The 19140-nt window shown below is 39.4% G+C and overlaps 1 protein-coding gene across 5 annotated transcripts in view; it reads right to left on the bottom strand.

Annotated features, from left to right (window-relative positions):
• LOC143040605 (uncharacterized) overlaps positions 1–19140 on the bottom strand; it is a 535837-nt gene that overhangs the window by 16515 nt on the left and 500182 nt on the right. For all 5 annotated transcript variants that reach the window (XM_076211732.1, XM_076211736.1, XM_076211735.1 and 2 more), the window contains 3 exons: positions 17758–17906; positions 13252–13387; positions 12960–13143 (listed from right to left, as the gene is read on the bottom strand). In XM_076211732.1, the coding sequence (XP_076067847.1) occupies positions 13012–13143; positions 13252–13387; positions 17758–17906 (417 nt within the window). In that variant the 3' untranslated portion in view covers positions 12960–13011. The remainder of the gene's footprint in view (positions 1–12959; positions 13144–13251; positions 13388–17757; positions 17907–19140) is intronic.

Raw genomic sequence — 19140 nt, 5'->3', positions numbered from 1 at the left:
AGCAGCTACAAAAATGGCACCTGCACTTGCAAACCTATCATACGAAGAGAGATTGGCTAAACTGGAGTTACCGACACTGGAGCAAAGAAGAGAGAGAGGTGACCTATTGACCATCTACAGAATCATGAAAGGCACAGAGGTACTCGATAGTGAGAGCTTACTTAACTGGGACAAAAGAAACACAAGAGGACATGGAAAGAAAATAAAAAAACATAGCTATAGAAGAGAACTGAAGAAAAACAGTTTTCCTCATAGAGTTTTGGACACTTGGAACAAACTGGACAATGGAATAGTATGCGCAAAAACCATTCATGAGTTTAAAAACAAACTAGACACTGCAAGATACAAAGGCGGGACATCACGAGCATAGCTCCCCTTCCCGCAAAATACAACTAGGTAAATACAACTAGGTAAATATAACCTCCTCTTGGCATTCATTCCCAGATGTCTATTTTTCATTACACTTTTCAATCCACCAAGGCATTTACTCACTTCTCTCAAACTACTGTACATTCTACCTCCACCCCCACCCCTCCCTTTCCTGCCACATTCGCACCCAAGTATCTAAAACTATCCACTTCCTCCAGTCTTTCACCCTTAATGCTCACCTCCAGTCTGCTGTCACTCTCTCCCCTTGTACATCTCATCACCTTACTTTTACCCACATTTATCCTCAGCTTCCTTCTTTCACACACCTTCTCAAACTCTGTCACTAACTTCCTCAATCCCTCCTCTGATCCTACTACAAGCGCAGTATCGTCAGCAAACAACAACTGGCTCACCTCCCACTTCTCTCCATTTTCTTTAATCATCTCTGACCCCTGACCCACTACCCTTGGATTCACCTCTTGCACCACTCCATCTATGTAAAGATTGAACAGCCTGGGTGACATAACACATCCCTGACAAAGTCCCACCTTTACCTCGAACCACTCACTCTCTCCATTTCTAATCCTAACACATGCTCTACTACTCTCGCAAAAACTCTTGACTGCTCTTAACAGCTTTCCTCCCATCCCATTTATCTGCAGTACCTCCCACAGTACCTTCCTGTCTACCCTGTCATGAGCCTTTTCCAGATTCATAAAAGCCCAAAAAACATCCTTACCTTTTCCTATAGCTTTCTCACATATCTGTCTTACCACAAAGATCTGATCTACACAACCCCTACCTGTCCTAAACCCATACTGTTCCTCACCAATTACCCCCTTTGTTCCTCTCCTAATCCTATCAATCAAGCCCCTTCCATAAGCCTTCCCAACTACACTCAACAAGCCCATCCCTCTGAAACTACTACACTCACACTTGTCCCCTTTCCCTTGTAAAGTGGAACTATACAGGCACTCCTCCAGTCCTCCGGCACTCTACCCTCTCTCAAACAAACATTAAATAACCTCACCAGCCAGTCCACCATCACTGTACCTCCTTTCTTCAGACATTCTGCATGGCATCCATCCAGACCAGGTGCCTTACCTGCTCTCATCATCTTAACAGCTGCTTTCACTTCATCCTTCCCTATTTCTCCTCCATTTTCCTCACTCATCACGGTCATTTTCTTAGCATTTCCCACTGCAACTACCTTTCCCTCCCTATCCTCCTTCACATTTAGCAACTCCCTAAAATATTCTGCCCACCTCCCTCTCACTGCCTTCTCTTCCATTATCATCTCTCCATCTGCACCTTTTACCTTTTCTTCTCTACTTGATTCGCCTCCTTTTTCTCTTTCAATTTCCCTCCAAAACATCTTTTTATTGCTTTCAAAATTTTCTGTCATACTCTTACCCCATTTCACATCTGTTCTTCTCTTTGCTTCCTTTATCTTATGCCTAGCTTCCCTTCTCTTTACTTTGTACCTCTCATACGATTCCCTTGTCCTAATTTGCAGCCAATCTATGAATGCCTGCTTCTTCTCTTCTACACATTTCTTTGTTTCCTCATCCCACCACTCACTACCCTTCCTCCGTTTTCCTCCTGCCCTCCTTGTTCCACAAACCATCTTTGCACACCTTATGACTCCCTCCTTGAACCATCCCCATTCCTCCTCCACTCCTAGTTCTACTCTATCCTTTACTCCTTCCCACTCCTCTTTCAGTTTCTTCTCAAACTCACTTTCCTTTTTTTCCTCATTTAAGCAGTTCACTCTAAGTACCTCCCTACCTTCTGCCCTTTTCCTCTTTCTCCACCTATTCTCCACTCTCATTAAAATAAATCAATAAAATCAAATTAAATCCATCAAGAGTACTGACTTTGGACAACAAAAAGAAACTCTAATAACCATCTTCAAGCAATTGATAAGAATTACCCTTGGCTATACCTCCACAGCATGGTTCCCAACAATCAGTATGACAAACGCAATTGAAAAAGTTTACAGAATGGAGCACTGAGAGTAATCTTAGGCACCAAAACCACCCCAAATGGAAACTTGCATACAGAAACCAAACATGAGGAGGTATACACAGAAAACTATTGAAATGGATGGAAGATTTCTTGCATGAAAGAAAAATGAGAGTGGTGCTCAGAGATAAAAACTACTAGGGAAGAAATGATAAGTGGAGTCCCACAGGGTTCAGTACTGGCTTTGATAATGTTTGTTATATATGTAAATGACATAGATGGAAGTGTAGACATGAACTTCTTTGCAGACGACACAAAACTACTAAAGAAAGTAGGTATAGAAACAGGTTGCAAATAACTACAGAAAGATCTGGACAGGGTCTGAGAATGGAGTCAGAAGTGGGAAGTGGACTTCAATATCAAGAAATTATAATGGAATTTGGAAAAAGTAAAAAAAAGAATATCAGAGTTTAAGAAAGTGGGTTCAGAAAAGGACCTAGAGGTAATCATCACCAAAGACATGTCCCCAGACAAGCAGATAAACAAAATAGTTAGAGAAACCTACAATTTGTTAAGATCAATAAAGGTGGTTTTTAATTACTTGGATGAGGTAACGGTACAGAAAATACAAGTCACACTGATAAGACCATATAGGGAAGCACCAACATTAAGAAATGTAGTATAATGGAGTTTGGAAAAAGTAAAAAAGAATATCAGGACAATATGAAATCAGTGCAAAGGAACTGAAGAAGTTGGTTCCAAAAAGGACCTAGGAATAATCATTACCAAAGACATGTCCCCAGATAAACAGATAAACAAAATAGTCGGAGAAATCTTCAATTTGTTAAGATCAATAAAGGTTGCTTTTAATTACTTGGATGTGGAAATGGTAAAGAAAATAATAGTCACACTGATAAGACCAAGACTGGAGTATGCAGTGACACTATGGACATCCAGTACAAAAAACAATATAAGGAAAAGAGAAATAATCCATAGAGCAATGACAAAGACGGCCCCAACACTTTCAAAACTGACATATGAGCAAAGATTGTCTAGACTGGAATTACCAACCCTAGAACAAAGAAGAGAAAGAGGTGATCTATTGACCTTAAATTGGGGTAGAAGAAAAAAAAAAGGGGACATGAAAAGAAACTCAAAAAGGATAGTTATAGAAGAGATATGAAAAAAACAGCTTTCCACACAGAGTGGTGGATGTCTGGAACAAATTGGACAAAACAATATTGTATGCAAACACCATACATGAATTTAAGATCAAACTAGATGTTGCAAGATACAAAGACAGGTTACCATGAGCATAGCTCCCCTTCTTGTATAATACAACTAGGTAAAACCAACTGAGAGAACAAGCAGGTTTTAGGAGCAGATACTCGACTCTAGACCATTTGCAGGCAATTAACCAACTAATCGAGAAAACAACAGAATACAATATACCTATGTGTTTAGCTTTTGTACGCCACCAAGGGCCCAGTACTTTGATGTAGTTGGGGAGCTTGCATGAAGCAATGAAGGGTCAAGCAGTGGCAGCGGGGTAGTCTTTCACCCTGGTAGGTTTGACCATGCTGCTAATGTTAACCCAGAGCTTCCAGACAAAATCTGTTGGCCACCTTTTCACCCTCAGCCTAATATTCCATTTTTCCCTCCTTCCACTTCCAGTTTGTGCTGGCAATAACTGGATAGGTAATAGAAGGGCGACCCCCGCTCTTCACCTTGGTGAACTTGCCTATCCCTCTTTTCCATATTGCCTACCCAGCTCTACACTCCAGTCTTTCTCTTGTACTTATTGGGAAGGTTCTGGCAACCTGGTGCCTTCCAAGCTGCATGGTTGAACCCAGTCAAGTGGGGATGTATACTGTGAGGTCCCTACTCCCTGTGAGGGCCGAAAGCCGGCTGACTGGGGAATACATGTTTGTGAGGAAGGTACCTGGCTGCTGACTTCCTTTCCCCCCTTTCCAGTGCACATGCAGGATGACTATGCCAGCCCCATTCTTTATGGGACAAAACTCTAGAGGACAAATCAGGTTGTCAAAGTCTACAGCTCAATTCCGAGGTCCTGCATGTGTAAATGACCATATTCTGGAACTTTCTGGTCCTATGGGGAACTTTCCTTCACCTCCCAAGGCATTGGGAGGCCATAGTATCTTTCTTCCATGCATTTCTCTTAACTAACTTTCAAATATGGCCACAACCAATGCAGAAAATGATAACTGCAGCAAGTAACAAACTGGCACCTATACCTTCACCCCCAGACCCCTCTGATCCTCCTGACAAACCTGGACCTAGCTTGGACTCCTCTCTCGGCACAACCAAGGATAAGGAAAATGGCAAATCTTAGAATAAATCTATCAAGCCCCAGATGGGAAAGTCAACAAACATTAAAAATCTTAAGAGTTGTTCACATTGAAGATATTCCTCTCCAATGTAACTATAAGATTATCTCAAATACCCTAGGTGACTTTGGTAATATCTCAGAAATTCGAATAAACTTCCTTGAAAATAAACAAAAGTGGGAAGCTTGGGTTAATTTGAGTAAATATGAAGATGCACTCAAAGCCAGCTATAACATAAGCAGCCTAAAAATATGTGAATTTGATTTACGAGGAGCTTTAACAGACAGTCTGTATGGGCTCCAGGTATTGATCAGCAACTAGATAATGATTACTCAAGGACTCCCAATCCTATGTGGTTGATTGCTACAACAAAGGGAGAAAATTTTAATTATTACAAATTTAGCAGCTACCTCCAAAAGAAAGTACCGGTAGGTGGCATTAAAAGTGGAGACATTTCCTGCTTTGGAAAATTCACTTTGCTAGTACATGCAGAATCCAAAACGCAAGCCCAGATGATGCTTCTGATGCAGGTTAAAGATAATGAAATGCTTAAGGAGATCAAGTCTCATTTAAACTTTAGTTATGGAAGAGGAGTCATCTTTGACAAAGATCTGTATGACTTGACAGAAACTGTAAGCCTGAACATGAGCCCCTCTACAGTATGGAAAGTAAAAAAAAAGCATCTAATTCTGGTATGATAATTTTGACATTCATTGACTCTGACATACCTTCCCACGTAACATTTGAGAACAAACAAGTGAGAGTAAGACCCTTCCACCAAAGACCAATGCAATGTTTCAATTGTTTTAATTATGCCCTGGGTCAGAAGCAGTGTCGTAAGACACAGCACATCTACAGCAAGGCCGTTTTATTAAATTGGCAACCCCCCCCCCATGCATAAAAGGAGAAGACGGGGAGAAATCCCTTCGGGCTGCATCAAATTTTGCTCACACATACTACCTCACCCCCCATCCCCCCACCCATTCCACCTCATGCATCACAACAGAGCTATGCGAGAGCTTTAAATCCACTACCCCTAGCTACCACAAGGGGATCAGTGGTTGCACCTCCTCTAGCAGGTGCATCAACCCCTGTGGTAGTGGCCCACCCATCTGGGTCAAGTTGAGGCTAGAGCACAACCCTCCAACCCACTCCTCCATCCTTGCCTTCCCCATCTCAGGCATTATCACTACCTGATTTCAGGGAGATCAGTCAGAATCAAAAACTACCTCAAACATTAGATATGAAAGTCAATAATACGAGTACATCAGATAACTGTAAACGTGAGAGACCTCCATCACTTTCTCCTAAACCAAAAAAATCCCAAAATAAGCACCTCAAATAGATATGAAGTTCTTTCCTCATGGAATTCTGATACAGTAACCAACTCTAAAAGCACAAAAAAATCCAAGTACCACCAAAACTTATAATATAAAGGCTGAGATTCATGAGGAACATCTCTATCCATCAAAGAAACATGCGAAAAAAGGAATGAATGCTGGCAGTAAACCCAGTGTTTCAAGACCAACTCTATCAAACAATACAGCATTTAGAAGTAGTCTCACCTACAAAATAAGCAGTGCCAATGGGAAGACCACACAAAAAGAGTCTTCCAAAAACAAAAACTAAATTTCATATCATTACTACAATGGAATTGTCGGGGTCTATGGGCAAAACATGAGGAATTTAAACTACTAATACATGATATATCACCTACAGTAGTTTGCTTACAGGAGAGCAAATAAGACCAAAATACTCCCTGTCCCCGAGAGTACTTCGGTTATAGAATCCCATATAATCCTCAAGAAGGAAGTCATGGCAGAAGTGTTCTATATGTTTGCCATGATGCTCTTCAAATAACTGTTCATTTGGAAACCCCATTACAAGTAGTTGCAGTGCAAGTAAATCTTGGAAGAAGAGGGTACACAGTATGTTCTATTTGTATACCTCCCAGCAACCAGTTGATATATGAAGATATGAAAGATCTTTTCCAACAGCTTCTGGAGCCTTTCCTAATACATGGTGATATGAACAGCAGACACCCCTTAAGGGGTGATGTAGTAGCAAACACCAAAGGCAACATAATAGCATCCCTCATAGAAAATGAGGACATTGGATTACTCAACACAGGAGAGCCTACTCATTTCCATATGCAAACTGGAACATTATCATGTATTGATATCTCTATAGCCAGCTCGAATTGTTTAATTGATTTCAGTTGGAGAACACTGGATGATTGGCATACCAGTGACCATGCACCTATTGTAATTGATACCGGTTTTAATCTTCCTACATATAGATCACCAAGGTGGATTGGTAGATCTTGGAAAAAGCCGACTGGGAAAAATTTCAGGAGCAGAGCGATATAGAGGGAGATGCTGACGACTTCCAGACAGTGGATAGTACAATTGAGCTGTTGAATGGAACCTTCCACTCTGCCGGCACCAACTCCATCCCCAAGTCTACAGGTTTATTTTGACGTCAACCAGTTCCTTGGTGGTTCAATGAACTCCAGGTGTTACATGGATTAACAAGATCTTTTACCAGATGTTGTAGACACCACACAGAGGAAAATCTATTTTTTTTTTACAAGAAATGTAGGGCACAAATTCGTCGCGCAGTAAAGGCTGCCAAACGTGCTTCATGGACATCATATGTATCCTCAATAAATTATAGAACTCCACCTTCATCTGCATGGAGAAAGTTCAAGAAAATTGCAGGGAAGTTAGCTCCAAATCCACGGGCAAATTTTAACCAGTGCTGAAGACGTAAGTAATTCTTTAGCCAATCATTTTGCAAATATATCCAGTAAATCACAAGTCTCACCTAGATATCAATATCGACTCAGAGAAGAGCAAAAGACTCTAGATTTCTCTACCAATAAAACTGAGTCTTATAACCAACCATTTAGCAAAAAGGAATTTGATTCAGCTTTGTCATCATGTAATAATAAGACTCCAGGCCCTGATGAGATTCCCTATGCAATGGTGAAACATGCTTCTATTCATACAAAGAAATTAATTTTAGGTATTATCAATAGAATTTGGCATGACACTAGTTACCCAAAATTATGGGAACTCTTAATTATCTTAGCTTTTTCAAAACCTGGAAAAGATAAATTTTTAGCAGCAAGTTACTGTCCTATTGCACAGACCTCTTGCCTTTGTAAAATCATGGAAAAGATGGTTAACACAAGGTTGGTGTGGTATTTGAAGAAGAAACATATTTTTTCTCCAAATCAATGTGGCTTTAGAAGAATGCATATGCCGCAAAACATCACCATGTGTCAGTATTCTTTGACATGGAAAAGGAATATGGCACTACATGGAGGCATGGAATCCTGAAAGCCATTCATAGAGCAGGATTGAGAGGTGAACTGCCTTTATTTATTCAAGCTTTCCTAGCTCGACGAATCTTTCAAGTTAAGGTGGGTAATACATACTCAGACAGAAAATGCCAAGAAGAAGGTGTGCCTGTGTACAGGGGAATATTTTGAGCATCACATTATTTGCTTTGGCTATTAATGGAATATCGTTTGTCATTCCTCATGATATCCTACACACACTCTTTGTGGATGACCTGTTCATAGCTTTTTCTGGAGCAAGAATGGTTATGGTGGAAAGGAAAATCCAACTGACAATCTATAAGATTATTGAATGGGCAGAGATGAATGGTTTTAAGTTCTCTATGAGGTGGATGGATGGGGTGAAGGGGGCTTTGGGGAAGAGGGGAATGTCTGTTGAGGAAGGAAGGGATAGGACGGAAGACAGAGGTGAGTGGAGAATGGTTGTATATGGATGATGTTGTGATTGCATGAGGAGGAATGGGCAGGGGGGTGGGGTAGTATGTGTGTGTAAATTTTGACGCTGCCCGAAGGGATTTCTCCCCGTCCTCTCCTTATATGCAAGGGGGGACGGAGAGGGGGGGTCGCCAATTAAATGAAGCGGCCTTGCTGTGGATGTGCTGTGTCTTGCAACACTGCTTCTGACCCAGGGCGGTGGGCAGGGTGCAGGGATGACCCGTCATCCAGGAGGTGCTCAGATGAGAGGGAGGGTGGGAGGGGTGTGGAGTGTATGTAGGGATGAAATGGGTGGGAGTGTTTTTATGCCTTTCCCTTTTTGGCTACCTCCCTTGTAAGGGGGAAAAAGCCTTGGTATATGTATGTATGTATGTATGAGCAAACTGTCCTTGTGCACTTTTGTAGAATCAGAGGAATACATCCAGACCCTGATATTTACATTAAAGGACAACAAATCCCTTGTGTTCAAGAGACCCGTTTCTTGGGTCTAATATCTGACCAAAGATTGACATGGACTGCCCATTTGAAATATCTGAAAAATAAATGCAGTAATACAATAAACATTCTAAAAATATTGGCTCATACCTCCTAGGGTGCAGATAGTAAAACATTACTGAAGTTGTATAAGACACTTATATTTTCAAAAATCTTGTATGGTTGCAAGATCTATTCTTCAGCCTCTCCAAACCAGCTCAAAATGCTTGATTCAATACACCACGCAAGCATCCGCCTAGCTACTGGTGCATTTAGAACTTTGCCTATTCCAAGTCTTTTGGTAGATGCGGGCAAATTACCCCTGGATATTTATCGCCAGTCTTTCTTACTAAGATATTGGTACAGACTACAGAGGCTCCCAGAATCTATAACTTTTAAAAGAGTAACTAAGGAAACCTATTTCAACTTTTTTGAAGTTCATCCAAAATCTCCTCAACCATATGATTTTTGGGCGAAGTAGATTTGAATAAACATAGATGAGGTATTACCTTTCAAACCATCAATAACTCCTGGAAGCTTCCGGAAGTGACTTTTTGTAAATATTTCAATGGTTTTAAGAAAGACACAACAGAGGTTGAAGCCCATTCAATTTTTATGAACCATGTCATAGAGCATATTGATACTACTTATATCTTTAATGATGGCTCCAAATCTGATGCTGGTGTTAGGTTTGGAGTCTATAGTAGCAACTTTTTATGTAGAGGGGCTCTCTCTATTTCAGCCTCTATTTTTACAGTTGAGCTGTATGCTATTCTAGCTGCTGTTGAGAAAGTGGCAACTCTGGATACTGGTAGCTTTACCTTTTTCTGTGACTCCAAAAGCATGTTGGAGGCGCTCTGTGCTTATAATGCTACGAATCCTCTGATCTTAAAAATCTTTCAATGAATTCATATTATAGAGAGGCATGGTACCAAAGTAAAGTTTTGCTGGGTCCCTACACATGTTGGAGTGAATGGAAATGAAGAGGCTGATAAATTAGCCAAAAATGCAGCAACAGAGCTATTTCCAAGGAGATACCCACTGTAATTCAGTGATTACTTTCCAGAAATTAAAACTTTCACTTGCAGTACCTGGCTGGAATGTTGGAACTTGGTTAATTCTAATAAGATGAAGGAGATTACAAGTGTGATATCTCCTTGGGAATATGGTAGAATGCCTAGGAGATGGGAAACAGCACTATGCAGACTCAGGATTGGACATATTCATCTCACTCACAAATATTTGATGGATGGAAATTATCAGCCTAATTGTGAGGAATGTTTGGTCCCCCTGACTGTGCGACATTTGCTAGTTGAATGCCCCAATCTCGGGGATCTTAGACATTGATACCTCTACGAGGCTCTTGATGGGGATAGCAGATACATCCTTGCCAAGATACTTGGAGAGAAAGTAGTGTATATTGCTAGTGGCATTTCTAAATTCATTGAAAAAGCTGGCCTTCTTCAAAAGTTGTAAATAAGTTTTGTTTTTAATTATTACTTTAAAAAAGACATGTTTTAAATTACCCTTTCATCTTATTCATAGTTATCATTGACTTTCTTTAGACAACATCGGCGTCAATGACCTTTGCTGTCACCATACCAGACAACCCTTGTATCTGCAACCCTAGCTGCAGAAATAATCCAGCCATACCTTGACACACTCAACACATGGTTCATCACAAACAAACTCAAAATAGCTCCAACCAAATCTACAGCAACACTTCTCACCAACTGGACAAAAGAACACAAATACATACCTCATCTCTACATCAACAACACTCTAATACCACACACAAACACACCGAAAATTCTTGGTGTAACATACGATACATCCATGTCTTTCAAACAACACATCACAAACATAAAAAACAAATGCACACCCAGACTTAACGCACTTAAGTCAATCACTGGAACAACATTTGGACAAAACAAAGAAACTAATATAACAATATACAAACAATGCATACGCTCAGTGATGAATTATGCGAGTCCTGCATGGGCTCCTAATCTCAGTGAGACACCACAACACCCTTCAAATCATTCAAAACAAAGCCCTAAAAACAATTACAGGCTGCACAAATACAACACCTACAGACCATTTACACCATGAAACAAAAGTCCTCAAAGTCAAGGACCACCTCGACATGAAAGGCACACAAACACTTGCCGCAGCCACCACAAACACATTACACCTGCTACACTACATAGCAGAACACCCACACACACCAAGAAACATTAAAACAACACCCAAAGACCTTTATCATGCACAGATACTCTCTTCTCTTCCTCCACAACCACCAAATACCAGCCTCCGGAAACATATTCATAATCATATCACTCACCGCTCCATTAACACACTGAAAGACAACACACTGCTGCATGCCAGACCCCCTGATATCCACCCTTCTGAATCCTCTCTCCCACGAAAGGACAGAGTCCACCTGGCCAGACTGCGGTGCGGTCACCACCCAGCACTTCTAAGCTACCAGAAGAGGCTGGATGACCGCATTGTGAACAGCTGCCCAGGATGTAACACTTCACCCCATACCATACAACACATAATGGAAGACTGCATTATACACAATCATGCACGCAAACAACACAACATACGCTCTATAAAGGATTTGTGGGAAAACCCAGTTTCGGCTATGGCATTCCTTGGGGAGACGAGACTGCTCGGACAGACAGTCTAGGGAATGACAACAACAACAACAACAACCCTTGTATCATTCCATTCCATTAGCTTTTGTAGATTATGAAAAGGCCTTTGACTCAGTAGAATAAATAGCAATACTAAACTCACTATGCAATCAGGGTACAAATGAACAGATCATAAGGGTTTTAGAAAAGATTTAATAAAATGGTCCTGCTATGATTTGACTACATAAAGATTCAGAAAAGATCAAGATCAAGAAAGGAGTACGACAAGGCAATACCATTTCACCTGAATTATCTGCAGCTTGCTTGGAAAATATTTTCAGAAGGTTGAGTTAGGAAGAGAAAGGTTTGAAGATTGATGGCGAATATTTGAACCACTTAAGATTTGCGGATGACATTATTCTTATTTCAGAAAAAGCAGAAGATTCGAAAGAGATACTGAGTGATCTAAACAAGCAAAGTCTCAAAGTAGGTTTACAAATGAATAAGACCAAAACTAAAGTAATTTTCAACATGAAAGTTCAAAGTAAAGAGATTGTAATTGATGGTGAGAGTCTTGAAGAAGTTGAGGAGTATAATCATCTAGCCCAGATGGTGAAAGTGACAAAAGATCATAATAATGAAATAAAAAGATGTATTACAATTGGTTGGAAAGTGTTTGGTAAGTATAATAAAATCCTGAGAGGCTCTCTACCTTTATATTTGAAACGTAAAGTTTACAATCAATGCATTCTGCCCGCAATAATCTACAGGTGTGCGACTTGGAAACTGATGAAGGCAATGGAAACAAAACTCAGGACTGCACAGAGGAGAATGAAAAGATCTATAATGGGAATAACGCTAAGAGACCAAAAGAGAGCAAGTTGGGTGAGAGAGCAGACTAGAGTGAAAGATATTGTGGAGGCAGCAAAAGAGAAGAAGTGGAATTGGGCAGGTAAGTTAATGCGAATGACTGATGAGCGATGGAGTAAGTGGACACTGCAAGGTAGGAGGCGTGGAAGAGGGATACCAGACAGGAGATGGAGAAACAAGATTGAGAAGCTTGCAGGAGTAACGTGGCAGAGGTTGGCGTGGTTGTGTGAATCATGGAATGCTATGAAGGAGGCCTTTGCTCAGCAGTGGACTCAGGATGGCTGATTTGATTTGAAATACCGTTGGATCACTATACAAGCCCTTCAAGACAGACCACCGAACTCAATATTCCAACAACCTCCCCCATGCATAAGAAGGTGAGGAGCTTAACTGAGGAAGTTTGACCAATGTAGACATCAAGGCAGGATCCCATGATTCTCATTTCATGTACATTGGAATTGGTAAATACAGTAGAATGTAAAACATACTTACATATAATGGTTCCATTTAACATCTTTATAAGTCCCAGACCTCTTTCAAGTTATCAAATATTTTCATAAATGGTATCTTCAATGTTTTCATAAGTACTGTTTTGTTGAATATCTTCAATGTTTTCATATGTACTGTTTTGTTGAATGTAGTAATTGGCAACTTGGTAAAGGAAGTCATACTGCATCTGTGAAACATAAAAACAAAAGAAAACATGCAAAGGTCTTTCAAATATAAACCTGTGCAAATCTTTACATATTACAAAAGCATTCATTATATGTAACTATTTGATTACCTGGGTAGGGATAAATTCTTTCCTGTCACGTTTCAAACTAACAACAGTTCTATAAACATCAACTTTTTCATAATTTATCAAGCTGTTGAGTATTTCCAAAAGTCCAGCTACAACCCCACAGCCTCTCACACCATCTCTGCAAAAATAAATATTCTAAAGAAGCTGGAAAGGGACTTTTATACACACGACTATAACACCAGTATAAAAAATGTATAAAAAAAAGTAAAATAAAATAAAATTTAAGATTGAAAAAAGCTGGCACAAGATGAGATGAGGCTTTAGAGCTTGTCAGATGCAGGAAGTTAGTTGCTATCTGTCAAACACTGTAGGCAGTCCTAAACTTGGCTAGGACAAAGGGTGTGTTCTCTTCTGTTACACAGACAAGACCCACCACATACAAAGTGTTGTGTGGCTTCCTCTAGCAGTAAATTAAACTAACATAAGGATATAGTGCAAGATACAGACACCTCTTCATGTTTACAAGTGCTCTATTCAAGAAAACAAAAGACTGAATGTATGCTGGCTTAACACATCACCTATATAAAACATATCACCAAACATCTCCCTCCTCAAAAGAATCAAAATATGGTACAGTACAAACAAGATCAACCTAATTGCAGAAACTGCATATTGTATTCAAATATGGAAACTTCAAGACAGGTAATAATTATCCATCAAGAAACCAACATAATGGTAATAACATGTAAGAAAATATACAACCAAAACTGTTAATTGAATACTACTGAAGTTGTTCCTGAGGTAGAATAAATCATAAGATTAACCAATAAAAATTACCATCTCAAAATATACCATACATATTATTAAAGATTCAAATTTTCAGAGGCTTTAACTGTCCTACCAGACCTAGTTTGTACAGTCAGTTCATCAGACTTGACATCTGTAGATGTGATGGCATTTTCAGTCGAAGGTTGAACTTCATTACTACCAGTGCGGTCAAAATCAACAAGGTTAGAATTGCATGGTCATCTGAAGTAAACAATAGATAACTCACCTAACTGTGAGGAAATAAAGAGAGAGATATCCCCCTCAATGAAAGAAATAACTGTAACACAGAAGGAAATCAGTGACCAAATCAAACCCTTGATGTCAGAAAATCACATGGTCCAGATGGAATTACAAATTGGATACTGAAAGAATGCATGGAGGAATTAACAGATAAGATATACAATATGACTAAATTCTCACTTCAAGAAGGAAAGGTACCACAGGACTGGATGAATGCAAACATTGTACCAATTTATAAGGGAGGAAACAAGTAAGATCTATCAAATTACAGACTGGTCTCCCTGACAAGCACAGTAGTAAAAATTTGTGAAAAGGTCATCAAAAATAGATGGGTTAATCATTTAAAAGAAAAAACTATACTGAATCCAAATCAATTTGGATTCAGACAAGGAAGATCATGTACAACAAACTTGATCTGCTTCTACTCGAGATTAATAGATATAATACAAGAGAGAGATGGTTGGGCAGACTGTGCCTTTCTGGACCAACAAAACGCATTTGATAAGGTACCACACAAGAAACTAATAAGGAAAATATAGTTGATAGGTGGCATCAGAGGAAAATTATTGGAATGGATGAAAGACTTCCTGACTGGGAGCAAAATGAGAGTAGTAGTTAGAGATAAATTCTCAAATTGGGAAGAAATAATAAGTGGTGTCTTGCAGGGATCAGTACTGGCCCCGACCATGTTTGCCATATACATAAATGACATGGATGAAGGAGTAGAGTGTTATATGAATATCTTTGCAGATGCAAAAATACTAAAGAGTAAGAACGGAGGAGGATTGCACCTCATTACAACAAGACTTGGATGAGATCTGGAAATGGACTCAAAAGTGGGAAGTGAAATTCAATATCAAGAAATGTAGTATAATTTGGAAAAAGTAAAAACAGAATATCGAGAGATTATGAAATTGGTGAAGAAGAGGTCAAAAAAGTAAACTTGGAAAAAGACCTTGGAGTGATGATCAGCAAAGACATGACACCGGCCAAACATATTAATAAAATAGTCGGAGAAACCTACAATTTATTGAGGTCAATAAAAGTGGCATTTGTCTATTTGGATGAGGAAATAATTTTTTTTTAACTACTACACTAATAAGACCAAAACTTGAGTACGCAGCAACACTGTGGACACCCAGTACCAAAAGGAATATAAAAATTAGAAAGAATACAAAGTACAACAACAAAACTGGCACCAACTCTCCCAAAATGACATATGAACAAAGACTGTCCAAATTAGAATTACCAACTCTGGAACAAAGAAGGATAAGAGGAGACTGACTATCTATAGAATTATGAAAGGAATGGAAATCTTAGATAAGAATGATTTATCAAAATTGTACAATGGAAAAACAAGAGGACATGAAAAGAAAATCAAAAAAGATAATAACAGAAGAGATCTGAAAAAAAAAAAAAAAAAAAAGCTTCCTACACAGAGTGATAGATACCTGGAACAAATTAGACAAAGAAACAGTGTGTGCAAACACTATTCAAAATTTTAAGAAAAAACTTGATGCTAAGAGATACAAAGACAGGTCACCACAAGCATAGCTCCCTTCCCATATAATACAACTAGGTAAATACTGTTCTTGAGATCACATAAACTTTCTTAACCTCTTCACTCCTGGGCACATCGCACATCTGGCAGCATTAGCTGCCCAATGTGTGATGTTGCATCATAATAATCGCATTATAAAAATTAAAGTCAGTGCTCAATCGTTCGTTCTCTTTCACCCGTGAATTTTGATAACCATAGAAAATATGATGAAGCCAGTTTAGAGAGAATGAAGTTACGTAGGTACAACTACAATAAATATAATCAAAAGGCCGATGTCGGCATCATCACGCACCCACTTGCTCCTCATGATGCCTATGTGTGCAGCACCGTATGGAAGTGGTTAAGAACTGGTGACTACTTTTGTACATCTTGCCATCATCAGTGATCACCTTATACCTATGACATCTAAAGCTTGTTTCCATTCTCTTTTACTGTTATCAATAGGCTTTACTCTTATTGTATCACCAGTATTCAGGTTTCTGTCTGACAGTTTATATGATGACTGACAATGGCAAAATATTGTTTCCATTTGCTTTCATTCCTTTTTGATGGGAATGTGTGATGGTATGAGACATTCATTAACTGTTGGAAGAGCTGTTTATGCACATCTCCCCAAAAATGTTGCACAAAGTAAGTCTTAGAGGAGAGAGAGGTTACAGGAAGTTGACAATTTTAGGTATTTTGGGTCACATGTAGCAAGGAATAGAGGAATAAGGGTGAAGGTAAACTGTAGAGTGAGGGAAGCAAGTAAGACTCAAGAGAAGGGAAAAAGTAATAAGAAAGAGTTAAATCTAAGAGAGACAGAAAGGAGAAATCCATGTTTGACATGAAGTGTTTAAGAATTATGGTGGGTGTTTTGAGGAATAAATTGAGAAATAAGGAGGAGAGCAGGGGAGGAAAGGGAGCTGGCAGATAGGGTTGATGAAAGAATACTTGGATAGTTTGGGCATATAGAAAGAATGAATGAAGAAAGACTAGCAAAAAGAGTGTGGAAGGCCAAGGTGAATGAAATGAACTTCAGGGGAAGATCAAGAATAAGATAGATGAATGGAGGTGAAAGGGGCTTTGAGTAAAAGGGAAATGTCTGTTGAGCAGGGAAGGAAGAAGGCAAAAAGTAAATAAGAGTGGAGAATGGTTGTAAGTGGAATATTAATTGATTTAGCCTTTTTTTTATTTCCACATGAGGGGATAAGGAGGGAAGGTTGCAGCTGGCCCTGCTATGGACATGCTGTGTCCTGTTACATCACTTCTGACCCAGCAAGTGAGCAGGGGATGGGATGACCCTTCATCCAAAAAAAAATTAAGACAAAAGGGAAATGGTTGATGGATGGGGGTGGATGCATGCCCTATACCTGGCTAAATCCCTTATAAGGGGAAAGACGCTTATTGGTATATAGATAGATATTCTAAGAACTTTATTATATGGCTTGTTTATGTCTATTGCTATCATGACTGTTCTTTCTGATAGTATTTTCATGTTAAATCTCTCTAGCATTTGTGATGTCTACAAAAAGTGTATATATGGAATGGCCCTCCTTGCATCCATGTTGGTTTGGAGAGATGTCCAGCCTAGTTATGTTTCTTTCAAGTATTAGTCTCTCCATTAACTTGGATATGATGAATAATAATGAGATTGGTCTGTAAGATGCCAGATTCTGGTGGTGAGTTTGGTTTTAGTATGGGTATGGGCTGTTTTCTAGTTATTTGGAATTTGTTCCTTATAATAGTGATCTCATACTATTCATTTGCATCTTATATATGAGTTTTTAAATTAGGAGCTTGGAACTGGTGTAATTGGTGTAGCAACAAACTTTCAGGTCCTCTTCAGCATAACAACACAAACTATTAATTAGTAAATCCATGAAGTATGCCACTAAGTTTTAGGATTACCAAAATACACAGAATTGTAAATTACTCACGCACAGCAGAGAACTATTGGATTGCCACAGCTTGTATGAATAATTTGAAGGAGTAATTCTCCTAAATCTATGATATTAGAGAGGGGTGAAGGTAGTTCATCCTCATGGGGCCATGACTGGAACATGTATACAAGCATGGTATGCACATTCTGGAACAAAATAAAAAAAAAACTGATGTACACAAAACATACTGGTGGATGGTGCGTTTGCAGAAAAAGTTGTCGCACAAGATAGAGCAGATAAATGTGAGGAGAATGGGAATAATCATGGAATGAGGAAAGTTTGAGAAAAAACAAAAAAAAAAAATACAAGGAGGAAGGGCAAAAAGAAATACCCATACTTCATCATGATTATCATTTGAAAGTACCACTAGTTAGTGATTAAAAATTTTTCGGTTAGGGATGCCCCTTCATTCACGAAGAGCTATGATGGCAGTAACAATTACTGGGTTTTGGAGGGGTGAAAGGTGGGTATGTGCTTTTGTCTCAGCCACCCCCTTACAAAGGGGAAAGGGTATTTTGGCATATGTACCGTATGTATGCAGGGACCAATGACAGGCACCTACAAGATAGACAATGAAGCTGCCCATTTTCAAAACCTATCAATTCCCTCATCTCTAGAGCTGGGTACGTTCCTTGGTGAGTTCGTAGGTGCGTCTCTTGGTGTCCTGACTGACACTTATATAGTCAGGACACTGAGAGACGCACCTAGGAATGTGCCCAGCTCTGCTCATCTCCAGCCTTGAGGGGCTGACACTTGGTCTCTGGACTGGCCCAAGATCTCTCACTGTTAACCACTCTGGTATGATGATACTCATGTAGGCGTCATGAGGCACAAGTGGGTACATGAGGCTGCAGGGTTGGCATCTTGATTATATATATACTGTATATATATATTTTTTTTTAGTTGTACATGAGTTACCCCTGGATTCTGTGAATTGGTTTTATCATGTTTTCTGTGCTTATTATTATTCAGAGTAAAAGAAAACAAGTAATACAGGAGTGACTTTATATTTTATAATGTGTTGCATTGTACATATGGCAGTCAGTACTGTGCATGAGAATTTGACTCGTACTGAAGTGGTTAATTGTACAGTGAGACCTCTCATTAATGGACGTTAATTAGCTGTGTTTGCGGTGTTTTCGCTGTGTTCTTGGTGTTTTTGGTGCCGTTGTTTAGTGCGTGCAATAACTATGCCACCCAAAAACCACTCCAAATCATCGGATTGTTCACATCCACGGACACCGTTACCCCCTTTTAGTCTGTTAATGAGAGGTAGTACTGTATCTTTTATTGTTTTTCACACATGAGAAGCTGACAAACAGCAACTGCTCTCCTCTTCCTACCACTTTCACCCAGTGACATAGGAACAGTCCCACAGTA

The sequence above is a fragment of the Oratosquilla oratoria genome, chromosome 29, assembly GCF_046742065.1.
Source record: "Oratosquilla oratoria isolate Oo_2021 chromosome 29, ASM4674206v1, whole genome shotgun sequence".
NCBI lineage: Eukaryota > Metazoa > Arthropoda > Malacostraca > Stomatopoda > Squillidae > Oratosquilla > Oratosquilla oratoria.
This window is presented reverse-complemented; position numbering and strand designations above follow the sequence as displayed.